At 47.3% G+C, this 20,000-nt stretch overlaps 1 protein-coding gene across 6 annotated transcripts in view; it reads left to right on the top strand.

The window, feature by feature from the left end:
* The window catches only part of LRRK1 (leucine rich repeat kinase 1), a 134,832-nt gene that overhangs the window by 74,881 nt on the left and 39,951 nt on the right, over positions 1–20,000 (top strand). For all 6 annotated transcript variants that reach the window (XM_005221726.5, XM_024981743.2, XM_005221724.5 and 3 more), the window contains 6 exons: positions 11,274–11,500; positions 12,608–12,735; positions 12,830–12,993; positions 13,971–14,108; positions 15,242–15,354; positions 16,362–16,438. In XM_005221726.5, coding sequence (XP_005221783.1) covers positions 11,274–11,500; positions 12,608–12,735; positions 12,830–12,993; positions 13,971–14,108; positions 15,242–15,354; positions 16,362–16,438 — 847 coding nt within the window. The remainder of the gene's footprint in view (positions 1–11,273; positions 11,501–12,607; positions 12,736–12,829; positions 12,994–13,970; positions 14,109–15,241; positions 15,355–16,361; positions 16,439–20,000) is intronic.

Raw genomic sequence — 20,000 nt, 5'->3', positions numbered from 1 at the left:
ATGTTTTGGCATTTAGATGATTCAAAGAGGACCACTTTTCTTTAACAAAATGTGCTTGATGGTTTTCCAGAAGTTACCACTGTGCTTTTTTCTTGGTATAGATCCTGCTTGGTTGGAGAACTGAAACCTTTGAGTTCAGTTGTTGATTTCCATTAGAGAAAATTTTGTTCCAGTTTTTGCATCCATAGGTCTACATGTAGTTGACTTAGAATTTTAATGGCTCTTGAAGAATAATTGGTTTTACTCATAAAATGAAGTGAGTCTTCTTTTAAGGAACCATGTATGTAACACAGAGACAATTAGTTCTTTGAAAGACTGGATTGAAAAAGAGCTATATTGAATTAGGAGCCTTTGGAGAGTGAGCCTTTAGTTATTTTCCGTGTTTGTCTCATATACATTATTTTGTTTTTTCTCTCACTGTATCACTTTGAGAACTTTTTATTTTAGAAGTAAATCTTGCATTTCAATATCATTATTTGTTTTTTTAGCTCTGGCTGAGGACATCTCCCATAACTTAAACATTATTTTCCAGTGGTTGATAGATTGTCATTTTTATTCTTAGATTATTAAGGTACTTTTATTTTTAATTTAGTCATTGGTTATCAACTTTATTATTTTCAAATTATTTTAAAATTGGTTTTATTTGCAACTTCCTTGTTTTTATTTCATTTTGGTTTTTCTATTTTTACTCTAATTTCATTTCCCCACTTTCTTTTAGCTTTCCATTCTAAGCAGGGCAGGGCTAGTTTGTGACGCTTTACTTTTTCCTTTTGATAACCGTTATCAGAGTTTTTGTCCCCATTACTTGTGATGCTTTTGTTGGTCTAAAAATATATTCTACTCGTGTGAATTGGTTTTTCTCTCCTGTGGTGGTGTTAGTTGTTCAGTCATGTCCAGCTCTTTGCAATCCCATGGACTGTAGCCCACCAGGCTCCTCTGTCCCTGAATTCTCCAGGCAAGAATACTGGAATGGGTTGCCATTCCCTTCTCCAGGGGTCTTCCCCACCCAGGAATGGAACCTGGGTCTCCTGCTTTGCAGGCAGATTCTTTACCATCTGAGCCACCAGGGAAGCTATTTTTGCTCCTACCCAAGCATTATTTGAAAGGACATTGTTAGTGTCCAAATAATTGGATACCTTTCAATTCTGATTTCATCATTGATTTTTACCTTTACTTTGCCTTTGTTCAGCAATAAGATATGCGGGAGGCTTGCCTTTTCCCTTTTTTCCTTTTACTTTTGTTTCTTACTCAGAATGTTAGCAATTTATGTGCAAGTTCATACTGATTTGAGAAAAGAGTTTGGTCTCCTGGCCCCTACTCCCATTCTTATGTGTAATTTATAATTCTCTATTCATTTTTTTGCATATGAGACCTATCATATTCTGCTAATATTTTTCTAAAATTTTCATGAGTTTGTTTTTCATGAATTTGTCCTGGGTTGGAACCCAGAGATTTAGCATGATGTATTTTGGGGCTTTACCATCATTGAGGCACCTTGATTATCTCTCCTAATGCCTTTGAAATCATGTCAGCTATTTCATGGCCTTGTGACTGAACGCCGTCAGTGGGAAGAGAACATTAGGCTCCTGATGTGAACTGTGATCCTGGTTCTCTTACCTTCAAACAATTTCCTCACTGAGGCTGTTAATATGCAAATTGTACCTGAGCTTACAGGGTTACTATGAGGGTCATTTGAAAAAGTTCTGTGTATGCCTTGCAAAGAATTACCAGGAAGGTATTATCATGCCATCACAGCTCAACTTCCAGAAGGTTCTCCTACAGGGTTCAGGTTTGAGTGTGCCCTACTAGGCATCAGACTGTTCCGTGTTGACTGTTTAAAATGCCACTGCAGGATTGTTTATAAGTTATTTTTGTGCTTACGTTTTGCATTGATCTGGCTTCCTTGGTTATGTTTCCCTTTTTTTTCCCTTTGTCTGAAATTTTATTGGCAGCTAACCACCACTAATTCTGACATTTACAATATTTTTAGCAGGAAGGCTTTTGTCAGAACTGATTTCATTTTTCTTTTCTCTCACTAAGTCATTTAATTTAATAACTGAGTCATTTAATTAATCTTTCTTCTGAGTTTAGGCTATCCTCCCCTTTCTCTTCTCTCCTTTCCCTTACCGGCTTTGTTATCCTCAGGTCATTTTCAAATTTCTCCTTTTTCATCATAGAGTCCTCCTAGGCTTTTCCCTAAATTAATAACTGGTTTCACTGTCCTTTCCCTACATTTTTATTGTGTTTCTAATCTGCTTATCTCAAGATAAGCAGTGTCTTTTAAGAATCTCTGCTTATTCCATTTCCTTTCTTAATCTGTGGGCTTCTGTTGATGAAATGTTCTGGATTCTCAGGTCTTGACTTCTCCCGTCATCACTTAACTTGTTACCTTCTGTATCAGTGCCACTGTAACAAAGGAGCAAACATGAGTTGGCTTAGAATAACAGGAATGTATTGTCGCAAGTTCTGTAGGCTGCACATCTGACTCAGGGTGTTGACAGGACCTGTGCTCCTTGTCACAGCTCCAGCGGAAGACCCTTCCCTGCCACTTCCCAGCATCCAGTGGCTACTGGCAGTCCTTGGTGTTCCTTGGCGTGTAGACCCATCACTCTAGTCTCATGCCATCCCCCAACCCTGACTTCTCTTCTTTTCTCTGCACGTGTCCACCTCTGTGTCTCACCTCCCCTTTCCATAAGGACACCAGTCACACTAGGGCCCACCCTAGTGACCTCATTTTAACTTGATTACCTCCATAAAGACCCTGTTTCCAAACAAACTCAAATAAGCTTATTTTCAGGTACCTGAAAAGAAGCGTATCTTTTGCCGGGACACAGCTCCTCCCATGACACCATCCTGTGGCTGTTACTCCGCTGTCCTTGGCCTAGTCCGCCTCCGTGGTGGTCTCACACACACAGGCAGACAGGCAGTCAAGTCCAGGCTCCTGCTCCTCCCTCCACTCTCAACGCCCCTTCTCTCCTGAGAGCCTGTTCCTGCTAGGTGCGCAGACTTGAGCAGGCACTTGGGAGCCTTGCACAGAGGGTTCTCCAGGCCGTGGCTGGGGGTGCAGTCAGTCAGTCCTCACTTGCCATGGCCCTCACCTGCACAGGGAGACTGGGCCAGAGCTGCTGTCTCCAGCACGCTGATCCAGCTGACTCCCCGTCACACAGAGCCTCCTCTGACAGTCTGGGCTCCAGAAGACACTTGCAGGCTTGAAATTTACTGCTAACTTGTTGGCCTCCACGCACAGACCCCCTTTTGCAGTCACTGATGTCATTCAGGAGGCCTAGGATTTGTCTTCAGATTCTGCAGCTGACTGATGCTCTGGACACCTTCGTTCTTAGGTTTCTTTTGGCTTGTTCTTCAGACCTTTTTGTGAGTCTCTTCCTTTCTGATTACATCCATTGGGTTTGCACTCCTTTAGCTGTCTGGTGCCCTGACTACTCCTTCGCAGTCAGAAGGTAGTTCTTGTCTTACTGTCTATTTCAACAAAGAACCATCACCCAGGAATGTGCTTACTCACAAAAAGGAAGTCTTAGGTTCTATGTAGTCCAAAGAAAGAAAGAAAGTGAAGTCGCTCAGTCATGTCCAACTCTTCGGGACACCATGGACTGTAGCCTACCAGGCTCATCTGTCCATTGGATTTTCCAGGCAAGGGTACTGGAGTGGGTTGCCATTTCCTGCTCCAGGGGATCTTCCCGACCCAGGGATTGAACCCAGGTCTCCAGCATTGCAGGTGGATTCTTTACCATCTGAGCCACTAGGGAAGCCCTATGTAGTCTAAGGGTCCATGAATACATTTTAGAACATTCTATGCATTCTCCCCCATTTTGACTCATGGGGGAGAATTTTAACTCAATTAGTCTTGACTGAAAAAACTAATTGCACTGACTGCCTTTTTTGTGTCATGCCTTGCTGTCATTGAGTTCCCATCTGTCCCCTCAAGGGACAGTGAGATGAGAATATGAGGAGAAGGGATGCAGATTCTGCTTTGTGGGTTCCACGGAGACCTAAGAAGGGGGCAGCATTGGAGCTTGCTCTGCTGGGGCTGTGCTCAAGATTGCAGAGGCACGTCCTCCCAGCGCTGGAGCAGAGTTCTCTGTGTCCGCTCAGGGCCCAGTTGCCAGCCCCTCAGCTCTTCAGGTTAAAGCCAGCCTAAAAGCATTATCAATTTCAGCCCTTCATAAACCATTATATTCTTCAACCATAAGGGTTGCGCCAACATAAAAGCATGAAAGAAGGCATGCTCTCAGTCTTGGACTCAATCTCTGTGACATTTATCTATGGAAGCTTCAGGCAGCAGTGTGCAAAGGCAGGCAGTTGCCTTCCTGGACCACAGCTCCCATCACAGGACAAGACCTTCTTATGCAGAGGTCCTCCCAAACATCACTGTCTGTACTGAGCCTAGTGTCCTGGTCTTCCTTAAACTGGTCATAGTTACCATCACGGCCTTGGAAAACAAGTTTCTTAAGTCACCTACATTGCCTTCTGGGAGATCAGTATTTCCTTTACTTAGGTCCAGAATTGAAAGGACTCATGCTTAAGAACAAACATAGCACTTTGTCTGTCTGCTTCTTCCAGGGTGATGTGGCCTTAACCATGGTGCTGTTGAATTTTGGGATCTCTACAGCCAGCTATCTTTGACTTTGCAGTTCAGCGTGCATGGGTTTAATGATACATTTTCTAGGTTGTCTCCCTCAGAACCTGGTTTATTGTGGTCCTGCCTGCACTAAACACAAATAAGTAATGAGGGCTGCCCAGCTAGGTTTCTATGCATCCTTTTTCCTTCCTTCTTCCTCACTGCCGCTTTGGAAATACTTGTACACCCTGTAATGTTTGTGCACCAAAAGGAAAGTAACTTTTGAAGGTGAAAGTTCTCAGACTAATCCAAGACCAGGTAGAAACCTTACATGTTTTTCCAACCACCATCCAGCCCAGAAGTCTTTTCACAAGCATGTCTGAATTCTGAATGTGTCCGTGTCATCATGTTTTCAGACTTCTGCTTTTTACTGCTTCTCTCAGGGCTTGAGCTTGAGTTTCAGATTTCAACCCTGCAGAAACTGTGGTGGGCGTTAGACCTAGAAAAAGCTCAATTTTAGGAACTGGGAGGATCTACTTCCTCCCCTTCCTCATGTCCAGGTTACTGAGTGCCACACACAGCCACTCACTTCTTATTGATGATTTACTTCTGATAAATAATGCCTCCAAAGAAGCAGAGAGGCTTCCCCGCGGGTGTTCGTTCCTGGCTTTGTGGTTAACATCATATGCTCTTAGTCCATGAAAACCAAGAAACTGGTGAGTTAGGATGTCCAGATGCATGGTCAGTACACACAGCTCTTCCTTTGAGCCATAAACTCCCTGGGCCTTGGTTCCATCTGCAGCATCCAGAGCCACAGTGCCTGGCAGGCTGGCCTGCGCTTGGCAGTGCTCAAGTAAGTGCTGACTGTGAGGCAGGATGGCATCCTTGTTGCCTAACTGGGGGCCATAACACAGACCCTCGCTGAAGGACTTGCAGGTTCAGGAGGCTTTAAATGACTCAAAGGATGAGGGCTCTGAACTCCAGGAGAAAGAAAACAGACCAGGGAGCACCCTGTCCCCTTTGTCGTGGTGGCAGGACAGAGTGCAAAGGCAGAGGCCAGACTGCCTGCAAAATCTGGGGTCCCTGAGTAACCCTGTGAAACCCAGGATCAAAAGCGACCTCTCTCTCCTGTAAACTTGTGCAAGACTCTCTTGGCTCCAGGCCCACCATCCTGGTGCTTCCAGCAGCTCCAGAGAACCTTGGTGGCCCTTTGGCAGGTTGGTCAGTTGGTTACTGACAGCAAGGCCATGATCCCTTGGCCCCACAACCTTTCTATGAATTCTAGTGTTGGGTTCACTTTCTGAATCCTGTGGTTCATTTATGAACAGGTAGTTTCTGGTGCCAAGAATACACAGAAGAACTACACAAAAAAGATCTTCATGACCCAGATAATCATGATGGTGTGACCACTCACCTAGAGCCAGACAGCCTGGAATGCAAAGCAAAGTGGGCCTTAGGAAGCATCACTATGAATAAAGATAGTAGAGGTGAGAGAATTCCAGTTGAGCTATTTCAAATTCTAAAAGATGACGCTGTGAAAATGCTGCACTCAATATGCCAGCAAATTTGGAAGACTCAGCAGTGGCCACAGGACTGGAAAAGGTCAGTTTTCATTCCAATCCCAAAAAAAGGCAATGCCAAAGAATGCTCAAATTACCACACAACTGCACTCAACTCACATGCTAGCAAAGTAATGCCTAAAATTCTCAAGCGAGGCTTCAAAAGTATGTGAACCATGAACTTCCACATGTTCAAGCTGGATTTAGAAAAGGCAGAGGAACCACAGATCAAATTGCCAACATCTGTTGGATCATCAAAAAAGCAAGAGTTCCGGAAAAAACACCTACTTCTGCTTTATTGACTATGCCACAGCCTTTGACTGTGTGGATCACAACAAACTGTGAAAAAGTCTTCAAGAGATGGGAATACCAGACCATCTTATCTGCCTCCTAAGAAATCTGTATGAAGGTCAATAAGCAACAGTTAGAACCGGACATGGAACAACAGCCTGGTTCCAAATCGGGAAAGGAGTACGTCAAGGCTATATATTGTCACCCTGCTTATTTAACTTATATGCAGAGTACATCATGAGAAACACTGGACTGGAAGAAGCACAAGCTGTAATCAAGATTGCCGGGAGAAATATCAATAGCCTCAGATGTGCAGATGACACCACCCTTATGGCAGAAAGCAAAGACTAAAGAGCCTCTTAATGAATGTGAAAGAGGAGAGTGAAAAGCTGGCTTAAAACTCAACATTCAAAAAATGAAGATCATGGCATCTGGTCCCATCACTTCATGGCAAATAGATGGGGAAATAATGGAAACAGTGAGAGACTTTATTTTGGGGGGCTCCAAAATCACTGCAGATGGTGATTGCAGCCGTGAAATTAAAAGACGCTTACTCCTTGAAAGAAAAGCTATGACCAACCTAGACACCATAATAAGAAACAGACACATTACTTTGTTGACAAAGGTCCGTCTATTCAAAGCTATAGTTTTTTCAGTAGTCGTGTATGGATGTGAGAGTTGGACTATAAAGAAAGCTGAGCACCAAAGAATTGATGCTTTTGAAATGTGGTGTTGGAAAAGACTCTTGAGAGTCCCATGGACAGCAAAGAGATTCAACCAGTCCATCCCAAAGGAAATCAGACCTGAATATTTTTTGGAAGGACTGATGCTAAAGCTGAAACTCCAATACTTTGGCCACTTGATGCAAAGAACTGACTCATTGGAAAACATCCTGATGCTGGGCAAGATGGAAGGCAGGAGGAAAAGGGGATGACAGAGGATGAGACTGTTGGATGGCATCACGAACTCAATGGACATGAGTTTGAGTAAGCTCCAGGAGTTGGTGATGGACAGGGAAGCCTGGTGTGCTGCAGTCCATGGGATTGCAAAGAGTTGGACCGACTGTTTGGTTGTTTAACCCAGGGTCAAAATACCACATGCTCAATGGACAACTGACCAACTGAACTAAACTGAACTGAGTTTCTGGGCTTTAGTTGAAAGTTTTCCTTTAGTCTTGAATCCTCAGTTCTAGGAGGTGGCCCATTCCCCGATTTCTTCTACCTTCTACCGAGAACAAATTATTAACCCCACAAGCCATCTGCCAAAAGGAACCCAGAGGGTGGGCAGAGGTCTTGGGAGAAACAGTGGGCCAGAAATTTGGGGGGTGTTTGGGGAAGACTGTGGAGGTGCAGGGCTGTCCGGGGCAGGAGTTGAGGTGTTCTCTGCAGACAGACTGCAGTGGGGGAGGCTGTGGGGTTTGAGCAGACCTTGATAGTTTAGAGTGGTGGATACGGCTAGAGGCGGTAGTAGATGGATTGTTGGTCGCAGTGGCTTGACTCTTTTCAGCACACAAACATTTCTTGAGTGCCTGCTGCACGCTAGGCACAGTGCTGAGCTTCAGAGGTGGTTACATGAGGCCTAGCACTGGAGATGCCTGCAGTCCAGCTTCTGGAAGGCCACACTGCCTCCTGGGGCAGAGGAGATGGAGACGACCCTTGGGCTGACTTAGCGCAGCACGGAATCCACAGGCGATTTCCTTAAAAGGGAGTTGAGCCCGACAGTGCCTGAAAAAGTGCTCACCCCCACTCAGCTTGCACAAGGCCCCACATGGGGTGAGTTAGGCAAACACAGGGCTCGAGTCCCTGAGGCAGAGTCCCTGCTCCTTGTGCAGTTCTAGGCTGCAGCTCCAGGATCAGAGAGGCTGACACAGAGGAGATGCAGGAGGGAGGTTGCCATCATCGGGACACAAAGTCTCAGCTGGTTCCCCGAGGATGTCTGATTGATTTGTGTCGTAATTGGTTCATGTCAATTTTGCCTGTTGTTTTATTTATTTTTGATGGCCCTTCCAAAGTTTTATTTATAAAACTTTCAATCGACACCTAAGGTTTGTTATTTAAAAGCAAACCCAGTCTCTTTTTTACTTTGCGTTTGACTGCCGTATCAGTTCAGGTGACCTGAATGGACATACAGGGCCATGCAGAGTAGAGAAAGTCAGACTGTGATCTGGACACCTTGGATCAACAATGGATGCTAAAACGACAAGATGAACTGATGTAGGAACAGAAAGCATTCACTAGTCTCCGAATATCACCCTCTCAGATCGCTAATCACAAAGAGTACAGTGTGACTTTGTGGCACAGAGGTAAAGAGTCTGCCTGCCAGTGGAGGAGATGCAAGAGACTTGGAGTCGATCCCTGGGTTGGGAAGATCCCCTGGAGGAGGAAATGGCAACCCCCTCCAGTATTCTTGCCCTGGAAATTCAATGGACAGAGGAGCCTGGCGGGCTCCAGTCCATGGGGTCCCAAAGAGTCAGAAATGACTGAGCATGCTCACACACGCACACACACAAAATGTGGCATTACAAAGGACAGATCCCTTAACCAAAGGATCAGACTTGGCATCACCATTAGTGAAATAACATGGCATCAGGTGCCCTCTTGTGGAGTTCAGTTAGTAGGAATGAACATTGAGATTCTTGCCAAAAATGTTTCACTTGAATCTAAACATTAGGAAACAAAATTCAGATTATGGGATATTCTACAAAACAACTAGAATGACTTGAAAACTTACAGTGTCAAAGTTTAAAAGGACAGCAAAAGTCATGAGGATTCTTCTAGATTCAAGAAAAGTAATGAGACGTGACAACTAAATGCAGTGTGTGATTTTTGATGAGATCCTGGATCAAGATGCAGAATAGTTATAAAAGACATTTCTGGAATATTTGAACATGGAGTATGGATTTGATAATGTTGTACTGATTTCATTTCTTCCAAGGTAACGTTAGTGTGAATGAAGTGCCATGGTTACTTTCAGATGACTCAGCAAAAAATGAGAAGTGTGTGTTTGTGTGGAGGGAAGAAAGAAGAAAAAGAAATGTGGCAACGTATTAACAGTTGGTGAATCTAGATGAAGTGCATATGAATGGATATGCATTGAACTGGTTAAACCTTTCTGCAGTTTTGAAAGTTTTCAAGATAAATAATTATGGGGGAAACAATAATGATAATAAAAACAGGCCTACAGCTCAAGCTTGACTTGTCTAAAATAAAACTGAGACTAAAACTCCATTCTGTTGACCTGAAATCCAGTGTACCACCGCCTCTCTCCATCCAGGTGAATGGAGAGAGACAGGCAGGCAGAGACAGAGCCCCCATCTCCTTGGTTCAAAACCCAGAGCTTTGAGAAGGCACAGCCGACCCAGCCTTTCCAGTCCTGGCAAGTTAGCCAAGGAGACAAAGACGAGGCGCACACGCCACCTTGTGACCAGATAAGGGAGTCTACTGCTGCCAATTTTAAAAGTGAACTTACCTCACGTTATTGGTATCTTTCCCAGTTGCAACATTTTCCCTTTAGTGAAGCACTAATTCTTGTTTCTCCAATTTTCTGATATGGATTTCCAGCTGCTTTAGAGAAACTAGCCAAAAGAGCCGATTTCCTTTCCCCAGAAACCACATTCTTGGATGATCAAGAAGAGCAAAGCCCTGCTCATGAACACTTCACCAGATCCCACTTACCACCATGTGCCAGCAAGCTGCTGGCCTTTCTGACCCAACCAAATGAGGAAAGCAAAGGAGATTTATTCAGTGCTTTCGGCAGCGAGTCAGCCACTGTCGCTCACCTTTTGTCAGAGGAGTGGAGAGGCTTTATCACGGACAAGGGCAAGCCGTCGGGTGTGCCCTGTCTGGAGGCTGTTGGGTGGGCAAGCTGGAGGTGGTGACCTAGAAGGGGGCATCCTTCATAACTGGTTGGGGGAGCATGTTTGACTTTCCCTAATTAGTCACAGCAGTTGTCTTAGCCTAGGGCTAGAGAACCTTTCTCACCTGAAAGAAAGGATCATATAATTTATATTTTATTTCTTTAAATAGAATGAGTCAAGCTCTAGGTCAAGTTCAGTCTCTTCCTTCCCAGAGTATGTTCCTTAGACCAGCAGCTCTGGCATCACCTGGGAGCTTGAAGGAAATGCCAAATGCCAGGCCCCACCCCTGACTCACTACAACGCCTAGTCCAGGAAGTTACAGGGTAACTTCTGTAACGGTTGGCCCCAAACCTCCGGGACTCGACTGAGAAGTAACCGCTTCTCTGGCTTTGTCCCTCCTTCCAGTTTAGATGAGGGGTTATTAGTGTCCTGGTAGGCTGTGGTTGCAGGTAGGCTGCAGGTTGTGGGTCAAAGTCTTCTTTTCGCATGTGGTCTGGCCGTTGCCTGTGTGTTGTGGCTCACTCTGGAAGCGGTGCATCCACAAAGCACCGTACTCGGTGTGAGCACGTGCAGGCACTTCTTGTCCTAATCACGGGGAAGAGTGCCCTGAAGGGAGAAGACGCAGGTTTGGGTCTCCGCCTTCTTCTGCAGGCTGGGGAGGGTCCTCCAAGTTGGGGTGGCCTCTTCTGCACAAAGCAGGGGCCATTCCTGCTGTGTGTCCCGCCCGGCTGTGATCAGCCCTCTCAGAGGTGACGCGAAGCCCACGTGCTCCCTCTCGTGTCTGGAGAGCACGTTGCTGTGTCTGCAGAGATCTCCTCGAGGATACAGGTGCCCCCAAGTGACAGTGTGCTCCCAGTGCTCCCGATCTCTCAGGACTCTGCTGAGACGAGCAGACAGACTCACACTTGGATAAACCATTGCTTTATTCCAAGTCTGCGTGAGCCCTGGGTTTATCACTGGCGTGTGCTTTGCCCATTTCTCCAACACCCAGGCTCTGCGTGTGAAGTGGTCCCACCTCAAGCTGCCCTGGGTGGATCTGGACTGGCTCATCGACATCTCCTGCCAGATCACAGAGCTGGATCTTTCTGCCAACTGCCTGGCGTCCCTCCCCTCAGTCGTCCCCTGGGGCCTCATCAACCTCCGGAAGCTGAACCTCTCAGACAACCACCTGGGGGAGCTGCCCAGCGTGCAGTCATCAGATGAAATCATCTGTTCCAGGTGGGCTCCTGCCCCGCGGCCCCAGTGGGGGGCCCTCACCCTGTGAGCCTGGCTGCCCCCACACCCTCTGCCTGCAGCGTCTGCTTCCTGCAGGCGTGCTCCCTGATTGTAGCTGGTGCTTTGGAAAACAGATTTTCAGCTAAAATGAGAGAAGGAAGTTGTCCGTGCCTTTAGCAAGCTCTTGGGCACAAGGTCCCGGCCTGCTGTCCACGTGAACACAGAGAGTTCTGACAGGGTGGTTTGTCTGACCCACGTGTCCACTGCTCTTTGCAGCTATGCAGGCCTGCCAGCCCACAATGCCCAGTCTTGGTCCTTGCAGGCAGGCATCAGAGGAAGGGGGCTGGTGGAAGCAATGGGGCCCAGACACCCCGGCTTTTGGCCTACCTCCCAAGGAAAGTGAGCAGGGCCTCCAAGAAGCAGTTAACTGCACAGGACTCTGGCCATGGTCTGACAGTGTGGGCAGCTCCTGTCTCTTTTTCTGGGAGGCCTTGGGAAGACACCCAAGCCCCCTGCTGAGGCTGCACGGGGAGGGGAAGGACCTTCTCTTCCCTGATGTACTGATGATCATGCCTGTAAGCCCTGGTTCCATATGGGATGTGAGCTGATTTCAAAAGCTAAGGCTCTAAGTGAAGTGAGGAAAAGAATGTTGATAAGAGCATAGGGTCAGCAGTAACTCTTGGGAAAGAAGCCCCGTACGAAAAATTAAACAAGTGCCATGGAGTGGGGGGTCCTTAAGTGGGGCACCCCCAAGAGTCCAAAGGTTACAAGTGCCATGGAGTGGGGGGTCCTTAAGTGGGGCACCCCCGAGAGTCCAAAGGTCACAAAGCACGGCTCTCTGGACTTGCAGTAGCTTCAGGACACCAGCTTGTTCTGTTATCACATACGTGAAAAAGGTTACATCCCTACTGGTGCATGAGACCCGGGCCGACCAAAGAGCTCTGGTCTTCTTTCTACACTCAACACAGTGACAGCAACACAATTAACAAAAGTCACGTTGGTGTTTCCATGCTTCCTTATCCTCGTGCCAGGAGAAGACACGTGTTTACAGAGAAATACGCAGCCACGGCTTGCTTCCGATGCCTTGACTTCCTTCTTTCCCAACTATAGGCTACTTGAAATTGACATTTCCAGCAACAAGTTGTCCCACCTCCCACCAGGATTCCTGCATCTCTCAAAACTTCAAAAACTGACGGCTTCAAAAAACTATTTGGAAAAATTGTTTGAAGAAGAGAGTGGTATGTTTCATCATCAGTAACCTGATGTACTTTGACATTTTCTTCTTGATTGGGATATATTTTTTACTAATTCATCCCTCTTATTTTCTCCTAGCCACGAACTGGATTGGTTTACGGAAGCTACAGGAGCTCGATGTTTCTGACAACAAACTGACAGAACTCCCTGCACTTTTCCTCCATTCTTTCAAATCGCTCAGTTGTCTAAACGTCTCCAGAAATAACCTGAAGGCGTTTCCAGATGCCTGGGCTTGCCCTTTGGTTAGTAACTTGCCAGAAACCGTGAAGGAAGCGGTCAGTCCCACAGCGCTGAGGGTGCACCGTGCTCCTCCCCTCGCTGTGCAGAGTTGTCCCATGTTATAGATGAGCGTGTCTGTCACTCAGCATCTAGCAGCTGAGGGTCTCAGGCAGGTAACTCACCTGAGAGCCAGCCCCTCCGGCTTTGGGTTTGAGATCGGCACCATAGCACCTACGAGACTTTCCACAGCTACAGCCTGCAAATGGGATGGCCCGGGTCGAGTTCTATCCAAAAACGCGAGGCCATTCCTTAGGACAACCATAAAATAAGAATGAAGGAGAGAAGGCGTAGTCTGCCTGCATAGCACTCCCCTTCAAACGGTGGTTTTGTTTCTTGGCAAGTTTGCTTGTTAAAACAGATGGGACAGCATAAAGTATATTTGTGTTTTCTTGCTGTTATTTTTAACAGAAAATATGGAAATTCTCCATTCCTAACATTAATATTTCTAGTTTAAATATATATGCGTGTGGGGTGTAGGCTCCTCTGCAGAACACTGTCCTGAATCGTCCCATTATTTTCAAGGACAATGGGCCAGGTGTCCTGGGGGAAGGGAGAAGACCACGAGCCACCTTGGTCTCCCCAGGAAACCTTTCCCACCCGTTCCTTGGAGCAAGGACAGGAAAACAGGGCAAGGAGAGTCTGCATGCGTGTGTGCTCAGTCGCTTCAGTCGAGTCTGACTCTTTTTGACCCCATCGACTGTAGCCCACCAGGCTCCTCTGTCCATGAAGACTTCCTGGCAAGAATATTGGAGTGGGTTCTTTACCGCTGAGCCACTAGGGAAGCCCAGGAATAGTCTGTAGCCTCTTAATTAGCTGAATTGTATTTATTACAGAGGTTTTTGTAATGGTCTTATTTTTAACATTAAATTTGGAAAGTCTTTCTCATAGAAACCCCTGCCTTTAAAAAGCTGATTAATTCTCTTTATTGTCATACTCCTAGAAATGTTGCAAAGCATCCAAAAATGCCCTGGAGTCTCTACCAGACAAAATGGCTGTGTTTTGGAAGAACCACTTGAAGGATGTGGACTTCTCAGAAAACGCACTGAAAGAAGTTCCCCTGGGACTTTTCCAGCTTGATGTGAGTCAAGTAATAGCACCTTATTTCTCATTTTCAGCTTTTGTAAGAAAACCACTCCACATTGCAGTTCTTTGTACTTCTTCAGAGCTTTTGAGACAAAGAAAAAATAAGTTGACAGAAAAGTTTAACCGTCAAGATCATGCATGGTTGTGTGCAAAGATTGAGAGGAAATGCGCAAAATGACCCAGCTCTGGGAGGAAGTGGGATGGTGGGTTTTTATTTCCAGGATTTTCTTTAATGTTGACAGTAAGCACAGCCCAGCAGCCCCTTGGACCTTCTGTGGCTTTGTTCCTTCCCAGCGCACGAGTGGGCCCTCCAGGCCCGCTGGCGCACAAGGCTCGGGCGGCACTGCCGTCGCGTCCCTGCTCCCTGCCCGGAAGCGGAAGAACTGGAATTGCTGGGCGTGAACTCAGGAAATGCCCTGTGCCAGAGCCCTGGCTATGTGTGTCCCAGCAGGGCTGTTCCCAGACCTGTCTGCTTTTCCTGCTCCGGTGGGAACCTCTGAAAGTGCAGCATGGGTCCTATTCACCACTTGGTGCCCAGTGGGAACCTCTGAAAGCGCAGCATGGGTCCTAGTCACCACTTGGTGCCCAGTGGGAGCCTCTGAAAGCAGAGCGTGAGTCCTAGTCACCACTTGGTGCGCAGAGCCAGGCCTGGGTGGGGAACTCTCCATCACCCCAGAGGAGTCCGTGTCAAGCTGGCAGAGGTTCCGTGACCCGGGCGGGTCACCCTCAGTGTTGCTGCCGCTACCCGACCCCTGTCCAGGGTGTCACCTGGGCCAGCCCAGGGAGCCATCATGCTCTGCCCACCCTTCCTGCCCTGGCACTGTGGCCTCCAGGGCCTCAGACTTTTGCTATACCCAGGATGGGTCCACAAGTAATTGTCACTCTTAAGAAGTGTCAATTCATTCCTTTCATTCTGGAATAATTGCCTCACCTTGATCTGAAGGGAAGGATCTATTAACTGTCCCATTTGCCCTTTCTGCTATAATGTTAGGAGTCTGAAGACTCTGTGAGGCCTCTCACTGTTGGAATCCCTGTGAGAGTGAATTGGTTATAGCCGTTTGGTTTCCCTTCTGTTCCTCCACCCCTGTGGTGTCTACATCACCTTTGCCCTCTCTCCCTCTGCCGTAGGCCCTCATGTTCTTGAAGTTACAGGGAAACCAGCTGGTGGCACTCCCACCTCAAGAGAAGTGGACCTGCAGACAGCTCAAAACCCTGGATCTCTCCAGAAATCACTTTGGCAAGTAAGCAGGGGTCTCTGTCCCCGGTGAGCTCTCAGATGTGTGTGTGAGCCCAGTCACAGACCCGTGGGATGGCATCCCTGCGGGCTCGCTGAACGGCCATGACAAAGTCTGTTGACCAGGCAGCTGAAACAATAGGCGTGGATCCTCCCCCAGTTCCGGAAGCTGGAAGCCTGAGAGGGATGTAGCAGCAGGGCCGGTGTCTCCCGGGGCCTCTCCTCGGCACGCAGACAGCGGACCCTGTGTCGACGCAGTCTCCCCCGTGCCGTCTGTGTCCTGATCGCCTCTTCTTGTAAGGACACCAGGCAGACTGGATCCAGGCCCACGTTCATGACCTCATCTTAACTGGACAACCTACTTAAAGGCCGTGTCTCCAAATACCTCACATTCTCAGATGCTGGGGGTTAGGACTTCAACATGAGAATGGGCGGGACACCATTCAGCCCAGCACAGTACCCTACAGTTGCCAATATTTAAAGACTCCTGGAGACTCTCCCTGTATCAGCCTCAGTTGTCCTTCTGTTCAAAAGTTTTTGCCAGTCACTAGCCAGTATGTGTAGACTGAATAAAACGTACCCTCCAAGGTCTCCTTAGGAAGCCCAGCTTCCTTAGTTCACTGGCTGAGGGCCACCGCTGTGGCATCTCAGTGGGACTCACCCCTCTGAGAGAGCTCCCCCAGTGCAGAGAAAAGCAGCAGCCCCTGGAGCGGGCCTTCCTGCCAGGCTTGCCCTGCCTGAGACGGAAAAGCTCAGGAGTGGAAACCACCAGTCCTGCTGGCATTATGTTATCTTCTCTGCTTGTTTTTTTTTTTTTTTCCCAAAAGACTTGTGAGCACAGCTGGTGCAGTTAGCAGACAGTGGTTGTCCATGCTTGCACATCGGCTGCAGGGGCCCCAGCACCCTTCTGGGGGTATTTTCTCCCTTCTTTCTGCGTGCCATTGCATAGTCACAGCCCAAGAAGAAATGTCTTTGCCATGCTTTCCTCAAACCTGGACGTTTCTCCCCCTACAGAAATGAAGACGTCCTTAAAACAAAGCGCATTTCCTTTTTCACCACCAGAGGCCGCCAGCGTTCGGGGACGGAGGCAGGTGTGTGTGTTGCCGCCGGGAGGTGAGAGGGCTGGGGGAGCCCTGCAGGGAGACGGCTCCAGTGGGCTCTCGCCTGCAGTGCCCGGTGGAATGCCAGAGACGCCTGTGCTTGATCCGGGCTCCTGACTGTGCCCGTGGCTCGTGTCACCCAGGTGGCCAATCTGTGTCCCACACCCCCCTTTCCTGTTTGCAGCCCAGTACGTCTAGCAGCTCCCGCGTATGGATGGCCTGCTGTGTGAGAACTGCCTTAGATACCTTGCATGTGTCAGTCTCTCTGTAACCATCACAGCATGACGTGGGTTGTGACTTTCCATCTTGCCAATGAGGAAACTGAGCCTCCGGAGTGTCTTTAATTCAGGCTTCCATAGCACAGCACCACTGACTGGGTGGCTTAACCAACGGAAATAGATTTTCTCTCGGTTTTGGAGGCTGGAAGTCCAAGGTCAGGGTGCACAGTGAGTTTCTGGTGAAGGCTCTCTTTCTGGCCTACAGACAGCTGCCTTCTTGCTCTATCCTCCTATGGCAGAGAGAGCCCACCGATGTCTCTTCTTATAAGGACAGTAACACCATTGTGGGGCCACCCTCATGAGCTCATTTAAACTTGGTCACCTTCCAAAGACTTCGTCTCCTAATGCCATTGCTCTGGGGGTCAGGGCCCCCACTCAGGGATGTGAGGGACCCGATTCAGTCTGAGCACAGGGGTAACTGATGTGGGCAGGGGCTGCTGAGCGGGAGAGCCAGGCCAGCGCCGTGAGTGTCGGCCCTGGGCCTGGGGGCATTGCTCTCCTGCCTCCACACCACGGCTTCCTGTGAGGCGCCTGTGGAAACACCACGGTCCTGGGTCCTACAGGCTGTCCTAGCTACACTGAGGCTCTAGAGGAGCTCAAGGTCTTCCTTCAGACTCATCAGAAACAGAACCTTTTCTAGAGGGTTGGGACTGGCCACGTGACAAGGCCAGTTCAGCAGAGAACGTTTCTAGGAAAATAGTTCTTTTAGTTCTTGATTTCTGTAGGGTACAGCGAGAGGTGTGGACTGTCCCTCTCGTTCAGTCACCAGCCCTCTTTTTTAATCTGAAAGTCAGGAGTTCTAAAGCCGTCAACACTCACAGATATATCCCTGTGGATACTATCCAATGGAACCAATATTTAGGTTATTTTAGGCGTAATGTAACTTTTTTCTTCAGCTTGATTGATCTATCTTGACAACTGCTTTTTAAGTGTAGGTGGTGTCAGGTGGGAATAAGAATGCCACAGAGGCCAAGACACATTTACAGGAGGTGAACTAAACAGTCGACCTACCTGTTGCCCTTTTTTGCTGATTATATATGATTGAAAAAAGAATGTATCATAGTGAAACAGAGAAGAGTCCAAAAATAGAAATTTAGTATGACACAAGTGGCATTTCAATTCAGTGGGCAAAAGAATGTTTTATTGTTTTAATAAATAGTGCTGATATAACTGCTTGTCCAGCTGAAAGAAGGGAAAATACAGCACGAGGTGCCCACCTTACATCAGTTACAAATATCTCCATGCAGATGGAGATAAGCTCCATGCAGCTTGAAGCATAAAAGAAAAAAGAAAATAACATTTAAGAGCATAAATATATAATTTGAGTGTAGGCAGATGGAAATCCAAGAGTAATTTTTTAAAAAGCAAAATCTTTAGCATTGTAAAAAAATGTGAAAACTTTGTTCAATAAAAGGCATCGTAAGCAAAGTCATAATGCAAACAGACCAAGAGGAAATATTTGCAACAAAAATTGTTGCAACATAAACTGGCTTAAGTCCCTAATATACAAAGACAGCTTACAAATTGACTTTTTTTTTAAAGTCAACCCAATAGGCAGAAACTGGGCAATGGATATAAACAGTTCACAGGAAAGGAAGTCCAGATGGCCCAGGAAGAAACAGAAAGGCCTCGAACCTCGCTACTAGGGAAATGCAATTTGGAATTTCATAACTGATCCTTTTCAAAACAAAGAGCCTTAGGACTTTGGAAATTGAGTCCAGACCTGAGGATTTCACTTGGAAGGAAGGAAAAGCAAGCATTTTTTGTCTCATGGAACCCAAACAGGCTGACAGGCAGGAGAAGGGCTGCTGGTGGACCTCAGCTGCGCTCCCACTGAAGCAGGCCAAGCCTCGGGGGTTGGAGTGGACTAGGAGGGTGTCTCTTGTCCAGAAAGGCAGACCGTGCCGGCGCCTCAGGAGGTGGACCAGCACTCCCCGGGGACCAGCCGCTTTTTCATGAAACCACCAGAGTGCAAGACCAGAGGCGCACGGGGCCCAGTGGGGCAGAAACACTCACCATGCCCTGAAAAGTGGCCCTGCGGTGGCCAGTAGGGGCGTGGCTGGAGCTGGGGAGGACCCAGCCCTTGGGAGGCTCCCTGGCAGGGGTGGGGGCACTGTGCTGTCCGCACGCAACAAGAGCCCTGTGATTTTGTGATTTTATCTGGAGAGTTGAGGCCCGTGCCTGGGAGAAAGGGAGAGATGCTTTTCCTAGGAGGGTTGTTCTCTCGGGCTGTTGACCTGGGGTAAGGCATCATCTTTACTTGTTTGAAGATGGATAGAAAACTCCAAGTAGATTTATGTACATTCAAGTAGTCACATTGGCGCACTGGTCTTGTCCAAAAATAATTTGGATGGCCATTTTTGCAGTAAAATTCAGACCAGCTGAGTCATAAATAACGTTTGAATAAGTAATTACAGTTCATAAATACCTCGAGCTGTGCTCTCTGCCCAGCCCGGTTTTCAGAGTTTCCATTCTGGGCCAAGAGGTCTGTGACAGGTGTTGTCTCTGTTTAGAGGACAAGTCCCTATTCCATCTGTCTGTTTCTTAAAGAGGCTTCTTAAACACCAAGGTGAAACTAAATATGGAAACTGCAGAGGCCATGTGTTTAGAACGTGTTCTCTGGGAAGAAAGTGGGTCTTTCTTGATGGTTTTTTTTTTTTTTTCATGCAAATTAGGGCAGGGTGAAGTTGATCATTCTTGTTCATTTAAAAAAAATCAACACTTTTTGAACATTTTTCTTATAGAACAAGGATTAAGAACAAAGCTGTCCTTAAGAGTCTGTTGCACATTTATTTCTGTAGGGGCCACTGTGTTGAATCCCATTCATGTGGTATTAGCTGGGCAAACTATCCAGGCGCCAATATCAGTATTCTGTTATCGTCTCTCCCAGAACATTCTCTGATGCCAGGTTACCCTGTTACCATTGAGACTGCATCTACATGTATGGAGAAAAGCCAGAGTTAAGGGAGGAGCTGTGATCCAGGGCAGAGGCATCGTTTCAGCCCCACAAAAGAATTCCAGCTTCTCTATCTTGTGTGTCTGGCAGAGACCTGGCTGAGACCTGGCTGAGAGGGCTTTGAGGCAGTTGTTTTATCTTGAATTTGAGCTGAAAGGGACCCTCAGGGGGGTGCTCACCTGCCCCCATTCTCCCTGCCTCAGGAGAGAGGAGAAGGCGCTTCAGAGATTCTGTTGCAATCCGACCCTCTGATTCCTATCAGTTTCCAAGCTTTCCCCACGTTCTTTCTCAACTCATACACTCTGGTGCGGTAGAAACA

The sequence above is a fragment of the Bos taurus genome, chromosome 21 (assembly GCF_002263795.3).
Source record: "Bos taurus isolate L1 Dominette 01449 registration number 42190680 breed Hereford chromosome 21, ARS-UCD2.0, whole genome shotgun sequence".
NCBI lineage: Eukaryota > Metazoa > Chordata > Mammalia > Artiodactyla > Bovidae > Bos > Bos taurus.
The sequence above is the reverse complement of the archived record's forward strand: the minus strand, read 5'-3'. Positions and strand labels throughout refer to the sequence as shown.